At 46.1% G+C, this 19,642-nt stretch overlaps 1 protein-coding gene across 3 annotated transcripts in view; it reads left to right on the top strand.

The window, feature by feature from the left end:
* Window positions 1–449: 449 nt before the first annotated feature.
* Window positions 450–19,642, top strand: part of CMTM6 (CKLF like MARVEL transmembrane domain containing 6) — a 33,006-nt gene continuing 13,813 nt past the window's right edge. For all 3 annotated transcript variants that reach the window (XM_027775950.1, XM_027775949.1, XM_027775948.1), the window contains exons 1-3: window positions 450–545; window positions 15,209–15,385; window positions 19,495–19,593. In XM_027775950.1, coding sequence (XP_027631751.1) covers window positions 465–545; window positions 15,209–15,385; window positions 19,495–19,593 — 357 coding nt within the window. In that variant the 5' untranslated portion in view covers window positions 450–464. The remainder of the gene's footprint in view (window positions 546–15,208; window positions 15,386–19,494; window positions 19,594–19,642) is intronic.

Genomic DNA, 19,642 nt, shown 5'->3' with positions numbered 1-19,642 from the left:
CTGGGGTCTTCTCCCCGTGGTCACTGTGGTTATCGCCCGGAGCGCCCGTGTGGAGACGGCGGGTGCTGGGCTGTTATCTGCTCCGGCTCCTGCGGTTTTCCTGGCGCGAGCCCGGGGGCGCAGCGTCGCTTGTTGGACAGAGCCTTCCGATACTACGCAGGCCCCGAGACGGTGTGTGTCCAATGCATGGCCTCCCAGGAGTCGTTTATTAGCTGGAAAAGAATTCCCCGCTTTTCGGAATGAGCAGGACGTGCGTCCAAGGTAGAAAACCGAAAGGACAGCCTCGTGTGCATCGTAGGGTGGCAGGACCCAGGCCTGGCGCGTTTCCGCTTTCCATTCCATTGAGTTTCAGTTTGTTTGCAGCCAAGCACCGTAAACCTACTGGCGAATAGATCGCGGCCTTGCGGAGATGTCACACTCAGTTCACGCTCAGGTTGAGCTGCTGTGAGCTGTTCGAGTCGCCCATGAGCAGCGTTTTCTGCAGGAGCACCAGTATGGTCCAAATAGCATTGGTTTGCGTTGGTTTCCTTTTGTTACCATCCCAGGTAATAGAACTCATTGGTTTTCCTGGAAGGAACTTAAATTCTTCTAATTCAGCTGACTAGAACTTAAATTCTTAGAACTCAGATGACCTACTTTTGTGGAATAGAAAACAAGTGAGAAAACTGGCAGGACGATCTAGCTGCCAAAGTGATCCCATCAGGAGAGGATGGGGAGATCTCTTGGAGGCAGGGGTTCCTGTGGCCTCTGAAACCAGAGAGGGTCTGGCCTTGTTAGGGCTCAGCCTCCCTCTAGGTAGTCCCACCGGCTGCCCTAGTTTTGCACCAGCCACTTTCTGCAAGCTCTTCCTTCCCCAGAAATGCTTCCTTCTGCTCTCTGTCAGCTCCCTTGTGACTTTTAGATTACAGCTGTGTTTCTTTACAGTAAAGCTAGAATGTCTCAGCTAGAATGTTTCAACATGAGTGAGTGGTCAACTCTCTAGCCCAGAATTACCGCTCATCTGAAGTATTCTGGCTGCCCTAAAGACATCATCTGTGTTGGTCTGCTGCCCGTTAAAGCTATTTTCATTTGCCTTTATTCTCCTTTTCTGGTCAAGAGACAGAGCTAAAGTAAGATTTCTCATTGCCTTCTTTTTTTTTTTTTTTTGGAGAGGTTTTTGCTATAGGGCGCATGCACTTGCCAGGGAGACAGAGAGACAAAAAGCGAGAAATCACCCCCCAGAGGGATGGCGATGCTGCATTTCCTTCTCCTCCATTCTCCTCTCGGGATCTTTTTTTTTTTGGAGAGGTTTTTGCTATAGGGCGTGTGCACTTGCCAGACAGACAGAGAGAGATAGAGAGACAGAAAGCGAGAAATCACCCCCCAGAGGGATGGCCATGCTGCAATCCCTTCTCCTCCATTCTCCTCTCCAGATCTTGGGCATGCACGCACACGTGTCCAATGTGAGTTTAAGCCACCGGCTCCAGGACTCGAACCACGGTCCACTACATGGGAGTCCAGCGACATAGCCATACACTATCTGCTGATCCCTCCTCTCCGGATCTTGAACACAGACGCACATGCGCCTGGCGTGAGTTTAAGCCACCAGGTCCAGGACTCGAACCGCAGTTGACTACATGGGAGTCCAGTGACATAGCCATTAGGCTAACTTCTGGTCCCAGAAATGTTTTCTTTAATATGATGCTTAACATTTTTTTCTATTAGTGCTTTCCATTTTTTTTTTAGATAACTATTTATTTGATTTTCTTTATTCATTTATTTAAATTTGATCAGAGAGAGAGGAAAAGTGAGAAAGCAAGCCACCAGGTCCGGGACTTGAATTGTGGGCGTGTCCAGCGCCTTTACCAGCTCGCCACTTGCTGGTCCCCTATTACTTTCACTTTGATGGTTGTCTTTTAATTCCTGCTTTATCTGTTTTCATAATGTCTTATCTCTTCACAACAACCATATATTATAGGAGTTACCCGGAAAGTCCCAAGGAAGTTATATATAAAGCCAATGAAAAATAACCCAGCCTGAGGCACCAACCCCATGCTCTACCTTTAGGTTGTTTTATTTTAGATGGTTCATTTTTAACAACTGTGTACAATTACAGAGTCCAATAAAGAAATAACTGTAATAGAGAAACCCATAATCAGAAAAGGAGGCGTTTTAAAGGGACCTGCACACCGTGAACAATTTTATGCAACATGTTGTTTGTTTATGAATATGTGTTCGTTATTCTGAACTCATAAGTCTTGCCAGATTCTCAAGACTTCAAGAGAGAAGGGCAGCCTACTCTAAAACTTAAAAGCTGGGCAGTGCCTATTTATTATTGTTATTTATTTATTGTTATTATTATTGTTATTTACTTTTGCAAGAGGGCACATGCACTTAACTGGAAAGACTAAGAGAAAGTGAGAAAGCAGCCCCCCACAGGAGATGGTCTGCCACAGCTCCTTCTCCTCCACCCTCCTTTGGGACTTTGGGCATGCCCACACATTCTCCAGGCGTGTTTTTCAGGTCTCTGGGGTTGAAACTGCACCATCTGCCCTGCGGGTCCGGCTGTTTAACCACACCACTGCCACTGGCCAGCCCTACTTAGGAGATATATATTTTTTAAAATTGAAAAGTGAGAAAGATTTATTTAAATTTGACCAGAGAGAGAGACACACACAGAGAGAGAGAGAGAAAGTAAGAAAGAGGGCCAGCAGGTGGTGTGGTGGTGAAGGACGCTGGACTCCCACATGGCTGACTGTGGTTTGAGTCCTGGACCTGGCAGCTTGCTTTCTCACTTTCCCTTTCTCTTGCTCTCAGTCTGTCCCTCTCTGGTCAAATTAAATAAATAAAGTTAAATAAAATAATTCTTTTTAAAAAAAGGAATAAAAAGAAAAGGAATGAAAGTGAGAAAGCAAGCCACCAGGTCTGGGACTTGAACTGTGGTTGGCCATGTGGGAGTGTCTAGCACCTTAACCACTACCACGCCACCTGCTGGTTTCTTCCTTTCTTTCTTTTTTTTCCTACTTAGGAGATTCTTCCATCAGAGTCCTAGGAGGCTGAATTCAATGACCTCTGAGGTTCTTTCCACTGTTAAGATGCCCATGAATCTCTGCAACTCCGTTGGGTTTACTGTTACGGAGGTAAAACTGAAAGGGTAGAAGAGTGGAACCTTCTACCTGAGTGGAACCTCACCCAGAGGAAGATTAGAGACAGAAAGCCTGACTGTCTAACTCTTAGAGCTATATCTACTGTTGTATGTAACCTGAGTTTTGCGGAAGATTTGTCCAAAATAAACATCTCCTAACTACTATCAGAAGCAGAAGAAACACTTGTCAGTGTAAGGAGTTACTGAAGTCCTAACCTTAATACCGCTTTCCAGTTTATCTTTAAATTTGTCCTTATGCTCATGTTTTTAATTTTTATTTTATTTATTTGTTTTAGATTTTTGCTATAGGGTGCATGTACTCACTAGAGAGACAGAAAGCGAGAAATCACTCCCCAGTGGGGATGGCCAAACCACAGTCCCTTCTCCTCTATTCTCTTCCTGGGATTTTGGGCACGTGTGCATGCACACGCATGTGCCCAGCACGAATTTCACGCTGCTGGGACTGGGACTTGAACCAGGGTTGGCCATGTCACCATTATGGGAGTTTGCAGTGTAACCATTATGCCATCTGTTGGTCCTGCTCCTATTTTATTTTGTGAGTTTTTTTAAGAGGTTTTTGCCTTAGATGCATGCACTTGCCTGAGGGCGAGACAGACACAGTGAGAGAAAAAGTGAGAAATCACTGCCCTGGGGGATGGTGTGCTGCAATCCCTTCTCCTCCATTCTCCTCCAGGAATCTTGGACATGCACGCACCTGTGCCCAGCGTGATTTTGAAGCCACCAGTTCCAGAACTCAAACTGTGGTCGACTGTTTAGGAGTACATCAATGTAACCATTACTCCTCTGTTGGCCCCATTTTTACTTCATTTTTAATTTTTTTTTTTTTTGGGGGGGAGAGGTTTTTGCTATAGGGTGTGTGCAGTGGCCAGAAAGACAGAGGGAGACAGAGACAGAAAGTGAGAAATCACCCCCCCAGGGCAAAGGCCACACTGCAATCCCTTCTCCTCCATACTCCTCTCAGGATCTTGGGCACGCATGCACACGGGCCTGGGTGAGTTTAAGCCACCGGGTCCAGGACTCAAACTGCAGTCGACTACATGGAGTCCAGTGACATAGCCATCACGCTAACTGCTAGTCCCTTTATTTAATTTTTAAAGGGAGTTGTTTTTGTCTAAAGGGGAGAATTGACATTTGGCAGTCTGGTTGCATCTCCGCTGGTGCAGTGACCTCAGTGTGTGTACTTCCCTCTCTGCAAGGAGCTCCAGCTCATGTTCGTGGTGCGAGCTGACTGTCCTGGCGCTCCGTGGTCTTGGAACCACAGCACTCTTCAGGCAAGCAGCTTATTCGCGGGTTCACCAGTGAATTAACTTTATTGAATTATAAGTAATGTTTTTTTTCTGTAAGTACCAAGAAGGAAATCACGTAGAGGCATTTTTTTTTTAATTGCTGCTCTTATCATCCTTTCATGAAAATTGAAAATTGGTGTGATGGTTGAGGCGCTGCACTCCTACGTGGCCGACTGCAGTTCAAGTCCCCTACGGCGACTTGCTTTCTCACTTTCCCTTTGTCTCGCTGGTCAAATGAAACATAAATAAAATTAAATAATTAATTGTTTTAAAGCATGAAAATTGAGCTAGTGGTCAAGGAAGCCAGATCCCAGTTGGAATCACAGCCCCCAGTGACTTGAAAAACACCGGGCACATGTGAGTGGTGGCCTGTATCCCAACAAGGAGGAAGGACGAGGGGGTTTCAGAGCCCCGCCCCAGTGGGGATTGCTTTCTCCCTCTCTGTCTCTTTGTCTCTCTCTGGTGAGCACACATGCCCTCTGGTAATTAAAGTAAAAATTGATATGTACTAAATTTAAATGTTCTTTTTTTTTAAAAAAAAAACTTGAGGAAGATCCATAATGTCAGCAAGTTACATCTTTTAACCTTTGTAAGAGTAAATATTTTCCTAAGTTAAGGGAGGCCTAGCTTACTCAGATTGGCAAAGTGTTCATTTAAACCTTATTTAAAACGAAAGGTGTGTTTTTTTTTTTTTTAAAGAATGATTTTATTTAACTTTATTTATTTATTTATTTTAATTGGACTGGAGAGGGACAGAGTGAGAGAGAGAGAGCAAGCCACCAGGTAGGAGACTCAGACCACAGTTGGCCACTTGGGAGTCCAGCACTCTTAACCACCACGCCACCTGCCGGCCCTCAAGAACAGGGCTTTTAATAGCAAGTTCATTAATTCATATTTATATAATTTTGTAGATGGAGCCTTATAATCAATGGCAAACATGGAAAAGTTATTTTACTTAAAAAAATTAGTAGACTGTTAAAGATAAATGATGGAGGGACCAGCAGTTAGCGTAATGGCTATGTCGCTGGACTCCCACGTAGTCGACCGCAGTTCGAGTCTCAGACCCGGTGGCTTAAAACTCACGCCGGGTGCGTGTGTGTGCATGCCCAAGATCCCGAGAGGAGAATGGAGGAGAAGGGATTACGGCGTGGCCATCCCCCCTGGGGGGTGATTTCTCGCTTTCTGTCTCTCTTTCTCTCTCTGTCTGTCTGTCTGGCGAGCGCATGTGCCCTATAGCAAAAACTCCCCCCTCCAAAAAAAAGGATAAATGATGGAGAATTAGAATTCAATATAATCATCATTTTTAAAAGCTTATTTATGAGTGAGAAAGAAATTGTCTTTTAATAGGGTCTTGCCATGAGAGATAGAAAAAGAGATTGGGACCAGCAGGTGGTGTAGTGGTTGAGGCACTGGACTCCCATGTGGTCGACTGCAGTTCAAGTCCCATACCTGACAGCTTGAAACTCATGCTCGGTGTATGTGTGTGTGTGCGCCCAACATCCTGGGAGGAGAATGGAGGAGAAGGGATTGTGGTGTGGCCATCCTCCTTGGGCGGGTGGGGGGGGGTGATTTCACACGTTCTGTCTCTCTAGTGGGTGCATGCACCCTATAGCAAAAACCTCTCTCTAAAAAAAATAAATAAATAAGAAAATTAAGGAGAGACCGATTTTTTTTTTTTTCCTCCCCTCAAACTGCTGGTTCTGGGACTTGAACAGCACAGTCAGCCATGTGAGGTCCAGCTCCCTTAACCACCCAGCCATGGGCTAGCACAAGAGATTGCCTTTTTTATGGACCAGGAGACGGTGTGGTGGTTAAGGCGCTGGACACTCCCGCATGGCCGATCATGGTTCAAATCCCGGACCTGGTGGCTTGCTTTCTCACTTTCTCTCTCTCTGTCTGTCTCTCTCTGGTCAAATTAAAATAAAGGAATGAATAAATAAAGTTAAATAAATAATTCCTTAAAAAAAAGAGATTGCTTTTTTAAGAAAAATTGAGAAAGGTTGTATTTACTGAAGTTTTTCTCTTTTTTAATGAATTATTTTATTTAACTTTATTTATTGGTTTATATTTTTAATTTGACCAGAGAGGGACAGAGTGAGAGAGAGAGGGGGCAGGGAGAAGTGAGAAAGCAAGCTTCCAGGTCTGGGACTCGAACCACGCTCAGCCATGTGGGAGTCCAGTGCCGCTAACCGCCATGCCACTTGCTGGGCCCGAGATTGATTGCTTTTAGCAGGGTCGTACCATGTCAGGATCTTCCTGCCCCTGGTTCCCAGCTAGCTAGGACCATAGCCAGGACTATAGGTGCCGTAGGTTAGGCCCCGAACCTAACCCTGGTGTCCCACACGGCCTCTCCCTGTGAGGAGCAGCATCTTAGCAGTGTGCAGCATCAGAACTGAACCAGTGACTCAATTTCCAGGAAGACTTGCAGTTTCAGAAAAGGCAGAGAGACTGAGATGGAGAGCCATACCAAGTAGTCATTCCCTGAATGTGAATGAGACCGTGTTTAGTCATGGAGACTCCCTGGACGCATCAACCCCAGCACGTGGCCGTGGCGTCTAATGTGCAACTTCGTCGGAGAAAAGGAAGTATGCAAAACTGTGGATGCCGCCTCCAAAGCCCAGTGTTTCGGGGGAAACCTACAGAGTGGTGAGCCGAGCTTAATAAACAGTGTTTTACGGGGGAACAAGCTTAGAGTAGGTCAGGAGGCCTGGGTTTCTGCCTGCTTCCTGGCAGGCTTGGGGCTTCACTGATCAGAAGCTTAATTCCATTTGCAAATATGAGGCTGGAGAAGTGCTCGGGGCCTGCCCAGCTCTGACAGCCTGGTAAGTCCCTTAATTACGTGAGTAAAATTTGACGTCCTTAGGAGGAAGCTGCGTTGGCCTCACTGTGGTTAAGTACTTAGCTTAACATCAGCGAGAGTGTTTAACAGGATGACTTCATCCTCTCGAGAGCAAGACTGTTTACCGGGAAAACGATCCCTGAGCTTGGTACTTCAGGGTTAGGCCACCACTCACTCCTCACCTAACCCCTGGTGTTTCCTCTCTTCCTGCCTCTGATGGCGGTAGTGTTCATTGCAGGCGACCACCCACTTCTCCAGTTCTTCCTCACATCTCATACTTTTATATAATACGAAAAGACCTGTTACAAAAATACCAACTAAGGAATACAATGAAAGTAAAACAAGCCGTGGACTGGCCCTGTGGCCTAATGGTTAAGGGGACTGGGGCCCATGTGGCTGACTAGTTCAAATCCCCAGCCCTGGCAGCTTGAAAAATACACTGGATCAGTGTGCACACATGCCCAGGTCCTACAGGATGGAGAAGTGAAGGGAAGGAATTGAGGTGTACCTGAATCTCACTGGGGAGTCCTCCCTCCCTCCTCTCTCCTCCCCCCACCCTTGCCCGTGCCCTCTGACACTTAAAAAAAAAAGTCGCCTCACTCCCACATCCCACTCCCAGGCACAACTGTTTTAGTAAGATTTCTTTTTTCTTTTTTTTTTTTTTAATGCCTCCTGCCACTTGCTTGTCCTGTGTGGGTTGCTCTTGCCTTTCCTACTCTGGAGCTACTTCGGGGCAGCGCTCCACCCTCCCAGGCCCTCTGCTCCTCGGGTCTCTAACCTGCGACCTACTAAAACAGGCAGGTATCCCGGGGCCTTCAGGCCCAAGCCCGCATCCTTTTCCTGAGCGTCCTACTGCCACACCCCCTCCTTAGCCGTTTTCCTCACCACCCCCATCCAGTTGGGTCAGTCCTTTCACTGCTCCTTTTGGGCTTGCCATGCAAGGTCTTGCCTTCACGCTGCTGTGATTTCGTCCCCCACTCAGAATGTCCTCTGCCAGTCCAGATGCCGTGTGTCTTTGACCCTCGTTTGAGTCCTGTTTTTCCATTTATCTTTCTTTTAGCTACTCTGGACATTTCCCTGAGATGTTCTGAATTGACAGACAATGGCTGTTAGTGGTGTGGTGTAAATTACATTGTTTCCTTGTTCCTCCTACGTTGATCTCCTTGAGCAATTCCATGTTGCAGTGTTGGGGACAGAGGCTTTGTGCTAGAGATCGCGCAGTGTCAGAGATTTTATACAGTTGGTGGCTGCAGAGGTGGGGAGAATGGCATACTGAATGTGGTTTGGGGTACTCATTTCTTGGCCTTTAATTAACGGTTGGAATTAATAAATCTCCACTCTTTTTTTTTTGGAGAGGTTTTTGCTATAGGGCTCATGTGCTTACCAGAAAGACAGACATAAAGACAGAAAGTGAGAAATCACCCCCAAGGAGGGATGGCCATGCCACAATCCCTTCTCCTCCATTCTCCTCTCAGGATCTTGGGCACGCACACACACACACACACACACACACATGCACCTGGCGGGAGTTTAAGCCACCGGGTCTGGGACTTGAACCACAGTTGACTACATAGGAGTCCAGGGACATAACCATTACACTAACTGCTGGTCCCAATAAATATCCACTCTTAACACCCCTCCCCTTAGTATTCCCAGGCAGAAGTCCCCTCCTAATACTGCTTGAGGCTGATGACAGTGATACGTTCATGTGCTTAGAACAGGACTTGCAGTGACTTGAGACTTTCTGGATGAACTGGGTCTGACTGAGAACAGACAAGCAGTCTCTACTCTGGATCAGATTTGATTGTGCAACTTTCATAGATGAGTGCTCCTGATAATCCATTTATTGTAATAAGAATAGTTCAAAATCAATTCATGTCAAATCCAGATTTAAATTTTAGGTTGGTATCTTTTTAAATCTTTTTTTTTTTTGAGAGAGAGAGAGAGAGAGAGAGATTTTTACCATGGGGGCACATGCGCTCTCTAGAGAGACAGGGAGAGACAGCGAGAAATCACCTCCCCAGGGGGAATGGCCATGCCACAGTCCCTCCTCCTCTCAGGATTTTGGGCATGCACACACATATGCCCAGTGAAAGTTTTAAGGTGCCAGGTCTGGGACTCGAACTGTGGTCAACTACATGGGAGTCCAGCAACGTAACCATTATGCCATCTGCTGGTCCCTAGGCTGGTATCTTCTTAAAGTTCATTTACTTCGGTACAATTGAGGCATATTTTACTAGTTTTTTTTTTTTTTAGAGAGAGAAATCCTTAAAACTTGGACAAGATCTAACAGAGGCATGGATAAAGCAAGTAGACCATGAAATATTTAGAATTTATTGTTCAAGTCATATAAAAACTCATACTTATGATCCTAGGAGATTAAGGAAGTCCCTTTACATAATGACCGTCTCGGGTTGGCTTTGGTGTGTCGCTTTACATCCTGTGATATGGTGATTGTGAATACCTCACCCGACTTCTGTCCGAGGGGAGTTGTTTGGGATGTACTGGGTGATTTCGTGTCTTGCTAATTTACAAGAAATCAGAGTGGCGTACGATCTGTTTTTGTCCTTATATGAATCCTCTTCAGTTGTGAGGATACGTCAATTTCGCATTGCCAGTAGGAGGAGGACTCTCTTAGAAACCTAGGTAACCATTTCTGTCTTCTTTTTTAGCTTTCTATTTTAAAATAATTACACATTCATAGGAAGTTGAAGTAAAAAGAATCTGGGGGGGCGCACACTCGTGTGAGTGTGTGTGTGAGGTTCAGTGCGGTTTTATCCACGGGCAGCTTCCTGTAATCAGCAGCAAAATCGGGGTTCCAGCACTGCAGCGCTCCCTTGAGCTCCCCTTGACTGCAGCGCCTGCCCTTCCCCCACAACTGATGTGTTCTCTATGTCTATAACTTTTAAAAATAATTATTTATTTTATTTATCATTATTATTATTTAAAATTTGCTACAGGGCACATGCGCTCATCAGACAAGGACAGAGGCTGGGGAAGGGAGAAAGCGACCTGCCAGGTCCAGGATTTGAACCGAAGTCCACCATGTGGGAGTCCAACCCTCAGCCACCACTCCACCTGCTGGGCCCTCTCTCTCTGATTTTTATTATTCAAAGAATGCTGTGTAAAAGGAATTATACAGTATGTAACTTTTGGGGAATAGTTTCCTTTTTTTTTTCCTACTTTGCATAATTCTTGGGAAATTCATCCTGTTGTTTCGTATATTCAGTTTCGTAATTCATCCAGGTCATTTCGTACATCAAGTGTGTCCCTTTGCTATTGCCGCCGCCCATTTAACCATTGGAGGCCATCTGGGTTGTTGCCGGCCTTGAATATGTCCTTACGGTGTTTCACGTAGCAGCGTTCACGTAAATGGGAGGTTCATTTCTGTGGGGTAAATGCCGAAGAGTGCGGTTCGTGGGTCTTAGGGTAGGTGAACGGTTGGTTTAAATTAAAAAAATACTGCTGAACATTTGATGAAAATGCCTTCCAGGATGAAGTGGTTATTCCATCGTGAGCTGCACCTGCTGCTTCCGGCAGGAATCCCGCTGCCATTCGTGTGGTTGCCTGTGGGCAGGACGGGGGAGGTGCATTTCCCTTAGCCTTGGCCTTGGGCCACCCATCATGTGATGGTTTAGCCACTCGGGAGGAAACTCCCTCATTTTCTCTGCAACCCACAGAAACTGCCCAAGTGAACCCCTCTCTTTCCTCTCTTCTTTCCTATTTCCAGGGTGGAATGAGCCCCAGACCCGAACACTGAACCCTGAACCCTGAACCCTGAACCCTAAGATTAGAGAGCCCTTTTCCTACCTGTCTTTAGCCCCACTCATTTTCCTGGGCTCTGTCTGTTTAAATGCCAGAGAGTGTGTGTGCTTGCCAGAGAGACAGAGACATGCAGAAAGACTCCCCTCCATGGGACATGGTCATGCCACAATCCCTTCTCCATTTCTCTGTCCTGTTGGGATTTTTGGGCACACACACATGTGTACCCAGCATTGCTTTTTATTTATTTATTTTTTTAAGAATTATTTTATTTAACTTTACTTATTTATTTTAATTTGACCAGAGAGAGAAAGAGAGGGAGGGCGAGTGAGCAAGAAAGCAAGCTGCCAGGTCTGGGACTAGAACTGCAGTTGGCCATGGGGGAGTCTAGCACCCTTAACCACCACGCCGCCTGCCAGCCCCCACGAACATATTTTTTAAGCCCTTGGAGCCAAGACTCAAACCGTAGCTGGCCGTGTGGGCTCTGGATCCCGTAAGGCCAGGCCATGGGTGGCCCCAGCGCCTCCTGCCCGTGCTGTGTCTGTCGCCCTGCCTGTCGGCCCGTCGCCCTCACTTCCTGGTGTACAGGACAAGGATCTGGCTGCCCTAACCACACTGGAATGTGCTGCTGTCACCCACAACCTCCCAGCGCAGCCTAACGTGGGCGTCTGTGCTGCTCGCACTTGGACTCCGAGTCCCACGGAGCACTCTGGGTCGCCCTCTTTCTGCCTTACCACCCCTGAAACTGCTGCTCCTAGCTGGCCTTCGCACCTTCCATCTGGGGTTCCTCAGAGCTCTGGGGAAGGCCAGCCTCCTCGTGGGGGGCGGCCGCCCACACCTGCTTCCCCGGCAGGCTCCAGGCCATTGGTCTCTTCGCCCCCAGCGTCTCCACTCCCTTGTCCCCAGGCCCCTCAGTCTCGGCATTGTTAAATGGAACTTATCTTTTCTCCAGCAGTCTCTCTCTCTCTCTTTTTTTCTTCTTCCGTTTTTGTGATAGGGTGCACGTGTTCCCCCGAGAGAGAGACAGAGAAAGTGAGAAATTACGCCCTGGGGTGGCCACGCTGCAGCCTCTCCTCTGCTCTCCTTGGGAGTCTGGGCAGGCAGCACACACCGGCATCATCTTCAAGTTGCTGGGTCTGAGACGCTAACTGTGCAGCCAGCCGTGTGGGGTCTCGCACCCTAACCTTCATGCCCCCTGCTGGCCTCGGCCTTGTCTGTTAAAGGAAAAAAAAAAAAAAAAACAAAAAAACAGGACCAACAGACGACGTGAAAACCCAAAAAACAAAACAAAACAAAAAACACACCAGCAGACGACGTGATGGTTGCAGTGCTGGACTCCCACGTAGTCGAGGCGGCCTAGAACCCACACTGGGGATGGGCGCGTGTGCGTGTGTGCCCCAGATCCTGAGAGGAGAATGGAGGAGAAGGGACTGTGGCATGGCCATCCCCTGAGGGGTGATTTCTCGCTTTCTCTGTCTCTGACTCTCCAGCGAGTGCACCCGCCCGATAGCAAAACTGTCTCTTAAAAAAAAAAAAAAAGAAAAAAAAGAAAGAAAAACGCAGCTCTGCAGTGAGGTTCGGTATGTTAGCACTGCATCCGCAGCAGAGTGCTCTGAAAACCTGCCTGCACTGAGTTCCCAGAGTGAGGAGATGGAGTCAGCCCTTCTCCATGCACGGTGCTGACCACCCCGTCCCCACCCCTGGCCCGACAGCCCGTCCTGGCCAGCTGGTGTCTCTGAGCACTGCTGCGTGCTCACGTCTGGCGTCTTCAGGGCTGCGTTGTTCCCATACCGGTTTATGCTAATTATACTTAGCATGGTCACACAATGAAATATTACGCAAACTCAAATTGAGTGTTAAAAGGAGTTGCTTCTGTGAAAACGTAAGTCGAGTGCTCTAGAAAGACTAAACTGAGTTACTGAGTGACTGCTGTGGAACTGAGGAAGAGCAGGGTGACCGTGAAAGCCCAGTGAAGTCGGCTGGCTTGCGAAAGACTCTGCGGTCTGATTCTTGGGTGTCCAAGACTTCTTTCCGCTTCAGGGAACATCCGTGTGGAAGGGGCAGTCCATAGTGGGGGAGGTGATCAATGCAGAAAACATGGCAGGGAAGTAATGACAGATATTGGAGGCGGTAGGTAGGCAAGTTGCTCCAATGTGATCATAACATGTTGTTTTTTTAAAGAATTATTTAACTTTATGTATTTATTTATTTTAATTTGACCTGAGAGAGAGAGAAAGAGAGAAATTGAGAAAGCGGGAAACCAAACCTCTGGGTCCGGGACTTGAACCAGGGTTGGCCATGTGGGAGTCCAGCACTCTTAACCACCACGCCACCTGCCAGCCCTGTCATAACACGTTTTCATGCACCAAAAAAACACCCTGTACCCTGGGCCAACTCTGCGGCCTGGTGGTTAAGGCAGCCGATCCCATGTGGGTGACTACATGGGTTGAATCCCAGTCCCTGTGGCTTGAAGACTATGCCAGGTGCGTGTGCGAGCCTTAAATCCCTACAGGGTGGAGATGGGAGGGAGGGACTGTGCTGTGGCCATGCCCCGGTGGGGGTGCTATCCCTCTTTCTCTCTGATGAGTGCATGTGTCCTTTAGCAAATTATAAAACAAAACCAAACCAAGACACCCCGTTCTCCGTAAATATGGACAATGATTGTATTAATTTTTAAATAGTTGAAAAAAATCAGGGGGAGAAACCCTAATATTGAATTCCAATCAGTAGAACCATACCCAAAGAAAATACCTACGTCCAAAATGGGTGCGCCAGAGTGCCCTTCGGTTCTAGGTTAGGATGACGCGTTTGCGGCTCATGCGTCCCACTGTGCCAGCGTGCCGTCTGCGGAGGGCCCCCCACGCCTGTCCGTGTGCGCCCTTCTCCCTCACCCCTGACAGGCCCTGCCTTTCCCCTGGCCCCATCCCACATCAGCGTCCCAGCGGGCTGTCCGCCCCAGTGTCCCTGCCTCCGGTCTCTTCACGAAGCCAGTGAGCACTAGGGATAAATGTGGGCGCATCCCCCCTTTACTTGAAAACCCCCAGAATACGGACTTGTCAGCTAGTTAGTGAGGACAGTTAGGTTTGGCCTCTGCTTCCCTCTCCAGTCTCAGAATCCTGTCTGTGTTGCCCTGCCCTGCCACGCTGCGCTTTAGCCTTGTCTTGACTGGCTTTGACTGTTGAGTTGTGCGTGTGTGTGCGTGTGTGTGGTGGGGTTGTAGGGTGCCATGCTCTCTCATTTCCAGGCCTTTATCTGCTGGGAGCCTCCCTTCCTGCTTTTCCCTGAAAGCCTCCCTAACGTCCTTCAGGAAGCCCGCCCTGATCCGCAGATTGAATGCCTCCCCTGGGTGCATTTACTTTACTTTCTTTTAGCTTTTTGTCATTGCGCAAGTGCATGTGCTGTAGAGAGAGAGTGAGAGACACAGACAGAGGGAAAGTGAGAAATCACCCCCTAGGGAGATGGCCACACCATGGTCCCTTTTCCTTCATTCTTCTCTTGGGATTTTAAGCGTGCACACACATGCATCAGAGTGATTTTCAAGCTGCCGGGTTTGGGACTCGAACCACGGTTGATCATGTGAGAGTCCATCACCCCAACCACTACGCCACCTGCAGGCCCCTCCCATGTGCTTTTTTTTTTTTTTGAGAGATTTTTACTATAGGCCTTGTGTGCTTGCCAGACAGAGAGAGACATAGAGACAGAAAGTGAGAAATCACCCCCCAGGGAGGATGGCCATGCCTCAATCCCTTCTCCATTCTCCTCTCGGGATCTTGGGCACATACGCACACGCGCCTGGTGTGAGTTTTAAGCCACCAGGTCCGGGACTCAAACCGTGGTCGACTGCGTGGGAGTCCAGCGACATAGCCATTACGCTAACTGCTGGTTCTCTCCCATGTGCTTTTGTAACCACGCCCTATATGCCCCCTGTTCTAGCATTTAGCATGCAGTCATTATGAATTATTTGTTTACGATGATTAATTCATTACGTTAATTAGTAAATAACTAAATCAATTAGTTGATTGCATTCGGGGATTAGACTAAGTTCTGTGTAGATGGGGTTCATTCTGCGATTGTATTCACTGTAGTCCACTTTCTAAATACTCGCATTCTCGGGGGTGTTTGCTGGCACCCTGGTCCCGGCCAAGCACTAACCGAGCTGTCGTGCGTCTTCCACAGCTGCTGTCCCTGCTGGCCTTCATCTGCGAGGAGGTGGTGTCACAGTGCACTCTGTGCGGGGGGCTGTACTTTTTTGAATTCGTGAGCTGCAGCGCCTCCCTCCTGAGCCTCCTCATTCTCATCGTGTACTGCACTCCCGTTTATGACAAAGTTGACGCCGTGAAAGTCAAGTCCTCGGTAAGCCTGGAGACATCGCCCGTGTTCTGAGCACAGCTGTTGTGTAATCTCGTGTGTGGTTGGTCAGAGCGGTGCGAAAGGCAGCAGCATGAAAAGACACCATCGATCGCTCCGGCTCTCTCTAAACAACTCAGGTTCTCCCTATCCAGGGGCTAGTAGAGGTGAAAAGTGAGGTTAGAGAGTGACGTGTTGCTAAGAGTTGGCAATTTATGGTGTTTAGATCGGTTAGATTTTGTGTGTGTGTGGTACAGAGTGCATGGGCTTGAAAGGGAGAGAGAGTGTGAAAGCACTCCCTAAGGGGGCATGGCCACACCACAGTCCCTTCTCCTCCATTCCTCTGGGGATCTGGGGCACCCACGTACATGTGTGCGTTTTAGTCCGGGACTTGGACTGCAGTCGAACCACTGGGAGTCCAGGGCCTTAACCACTGCTGCCACTTGCTGACCAGTGATACTTCTTGAACTTTGTGCTGTAAGAGCCTATTGTTTGTATTGTTGTTGAAGATTTTTTTTGGTCATAAGGTGCATGTGCTCCCCAGAGAGAGAGAGAGAGAGACAGAGACAGAGAGACAGAGACAGTGGAAGAGCGAAAGAGAGAGACAGAAAGAGAGAAGTCACTCCCCAGGGTAGATGGCCATGCCACAGTCCCTTCCCCTCCACTCTCTTGGGATTTTGGACATGCACGCACATGGGCCCAGTGAAGCTTTCAAGCTGCCGGGACGGGGACTCTGACTGTAAACTCGGCCGTGTGGAGTCTAGCCCCCTGTCCACACCACCTACTGGCCCCGCGTTGATCTGTTTGATGAGAAGTAATATGATATTGTTCAATTCAGCAATATGGTCTAATGTATAATGTAAAACATTTATTATGTTAGACTCAAACCTCTAAAAAGTTATTTTAGAGTAAATATTAATTTAAAAATACTCAAAGAAAAATAAATAATTTTATTCTAAAACAACTTTTTTCATTATTTTGCTTTATTTCTTTTGGGCCCTTTGTTTCTAGGCATGATTTTTAAGTTTGAAAAATCTATAATTATAAAGTATATGTTCAGTTTTTCACATCATGAAATGGTTTAAAAATTACTTTTTTTTTAAAGAATTATTATTTATTTATTTATTTATTTTAATTTGACCAGAGAGAGAGAGACAGTGAGAAAGCAAGTCACCAGGTCCGGGATTCAAACCATAGACAGCCATGTGGGAGTCCAGTTACCTTAACCATCACGTTATCTGTCAGCCCCTAAAAATCACTTTTTACTGTCTGCATATTAGTGGATTTATTGGGTTGTCAGAAAAGTCATGGTACATTTTTACATAGAAAAAATACATCATGATTTTTCTGACAACTCAATAAATTAAATATTTTTTCCTGTAGGAGAGGTTTTTTGTTTTAGAGAGAATATTTTAAGTATGTGGTAGTGGTGGTGTGGGGAAGGAACAATAACCTCTTTGAGGAGAGAATCTTTTCTGTCCCATGCTGTCGTGGGTCAGATTCTGTTAAGAGTAACAAAAGCCAACGTTTATGAGACATTTACGGTGCCTGGCACTGATCTAAGTACCTTGCATGGATTAACCGTAACGTTTAGAATGACTTCATGAGGAAGATACTGCTGTTATTCTCATGTTGCACAGAACGAAGTGGAGACAGAGACTTTAACTGGCTGGGTAAAACTGACATATTTAGGAAGTGCTGTAGTTGGAGTTTGAACGCTAGTAGTCTGGCTGTGGAACCTATTTTAAAAAATTACTTTATTTATTTGTATTTATTATTATTTTTAAAAATGTGACCCTAGAGAGAGAAAGGGGGAAAGTGAGAAAGCAAGCTGCCAGGTTCAAGACTCGAACTGTGGTCAGCCATGCACGAGTCCAGCACTGTAACCACTGCACCACCTGCCTCCCTGAACCCATGTTTTTTGGGCACTATATTCTTCTATTTTAAAATGATTGTCTTTTTTTTTATTATTATTTTTTAAGATGACAATTTCTTTTTTTAAAAATAATTATTTGTTTTATTTTATTCCTTTTTTTTTTTTTATTTAAATTTGACCAGAGAGAGACAGAGGGTGAGAGTGAGAGAGGAAGTGAAAAAGTAAGCCACCAGATTCAGGACTCGAACCCTGGTCGGCCATGTGGGAGTGAGTGTCCAGCGCCTTAACCACCATGCCACCTGTTGGTCCCAAAATGATTGTCTTTTATAACTATCTCATTGAATATGCTCTGAATATTAATAGATAGGATATTTATATAAATAACATTTGTATGTAACAGACTTGAAATAATATTCAAAGGAATAAAACACTCAAAGGGATAAAAAAATGGAGAAGATACCACAGGAAGTTTCCTCTTTTAGAAGCAAAGAGAAAACCTCTTCATTTTTAAAATAAAAAATGTTAAGCAGATGATTGACACTGGAGGTGTCTATGTTGGGTAGTTTGATTGGTAACTGAGTTCAGTAGACGTTGCATTTCAGAAATTCAGACAGTATGAGGCTTAAAAGCCTTTGGAGTGGCGATCATTTTGCCGATTTCCCCGTCTGAATGGAGCGTGTCTGTCGAGCACTGTTTTCATTTGACATCTGAGAGCCCAGTGAGGTGAGGCCCGAGACTGCGCTGGGAACCCGGGAAGCACCACATTGTCGTAAGCCGCTTCTGATGAGAAGTGCAAGCTTCCACGTGGAGAGAAGCTTAGCAGACAGGCTCAGTTTGGATTACCCACTCGGAGCCCTTGAAGGCAGTGTGTTATTCTAGAAAGCTTAAATGTCCGAAACCCGCTACGGGCAGCCTTTTCTTTAGGTAACGATGCTTTCAGAGCACAAGTACTCTCAGCAGTGCCGTCCTGGCGCAGCGTACTTGGAAAGGGGACGAAGTGCTCTTTACTGGAAGGAAGAGAGGATTGTAGTAAGCCCTTCAGCTTTGATAAGTGAGCATGTCCTAGAGGAAGAGAACACACACGAGGACAGTTTTTATTACAGTTATCTTTGCCCAGAATCTCACGAGGAGAATGCTATGTGACTGTCCCCACTGGGGGGTGATTTCTCACTTCCCCGCTCACTGCCTCTCTATCTCCAGCGAGAGCACATGCCCTGTGTCAAAAAAATACACACACACACACACACACACTATATATACACACACACACATACTATATATATATACACACTATATATACACACACACTATATACACACTACACACACTATATATACACACACTATACACAGTACACACACACTATATACATACCTACATACACACACTACACACACTATATATACACACTATATATATGCACACACACTACACACGCTATATATACACACATACTATATACACACACTATATATATACACTATACACACACTACACACACACTATACACACAATCTATATACACACTATACACACAGTACACACACACTATCTATATACGCACAACACACACAGTATACACACACTACACACACTATATATACATACACTACATACACACACTACACACACACTATACACACTATATATATGCGCACACACCACACACACTATATATACACACACTATGTATTTACACACATATACACACACTGTACACACACTATACACACTATATACACACACACTATATATATACAGATACTACACACACGCTATATACACACACTACACACACACTCTTTACACACACTCTACACACTACATATACACTATATACACACACTGTATATACATACACTGTATATACACACGATATATATACATATGCTATATATTCACAATACACACACTGTATATACACACTATATATTTATATAACACTATGCACACACTATATACACATACACTATATACATACACACACATACACACATACATACATATATATATATAGCTGTCTTGCTATATACTCCATCATTATGCCCAGGCCAAAGAGTGTGTGGGCAGTGTTTCTTTACGGAGTATTTGTTGAGTTCTAGGCTTGTGGGAAAGTTAGAAGTTGCAGTGTGTAAGTTAGGGTTGTATCAAGAAAACAAGTCATTGACGTGTTCTGAAATGAAAGTTTGTCGCCTCGCATCTGACGGTGCTGTCCCCCTCTGTCCTGTGTGTCGCCTAGGACTTCTATATTACTTTGGGAACAGGAGTTGTGTTTTTGTTGGCGTCCATCATTTTTGTTTCCACGCATGACAGGACCTCAACGGAATACGCTGCAACTGTAAGTGCCTTGTATTTTAAACTCCGCTTGTTTTCGCTTTTTAAAAGAT

The sequence above is a fragment of the Tupaia chinensis genome, unplaced genomic scaffold, assembly GCF_000334495.1.
Source record: "Tupaia chinensis unplaced genomic scaffold, TupChi_1.0 Scaffold000617_2, whole genome shotgun sequence".
Lineage (NCBI taxonomy): Eukaryota > Metazoa > Chordata > Mammalia > Scandentia > Tupaiidae > Tupaia > Tupaia belangeri.
This window is presented reverse-complemented; position numbering and strand designations above follow the sequence as displayed.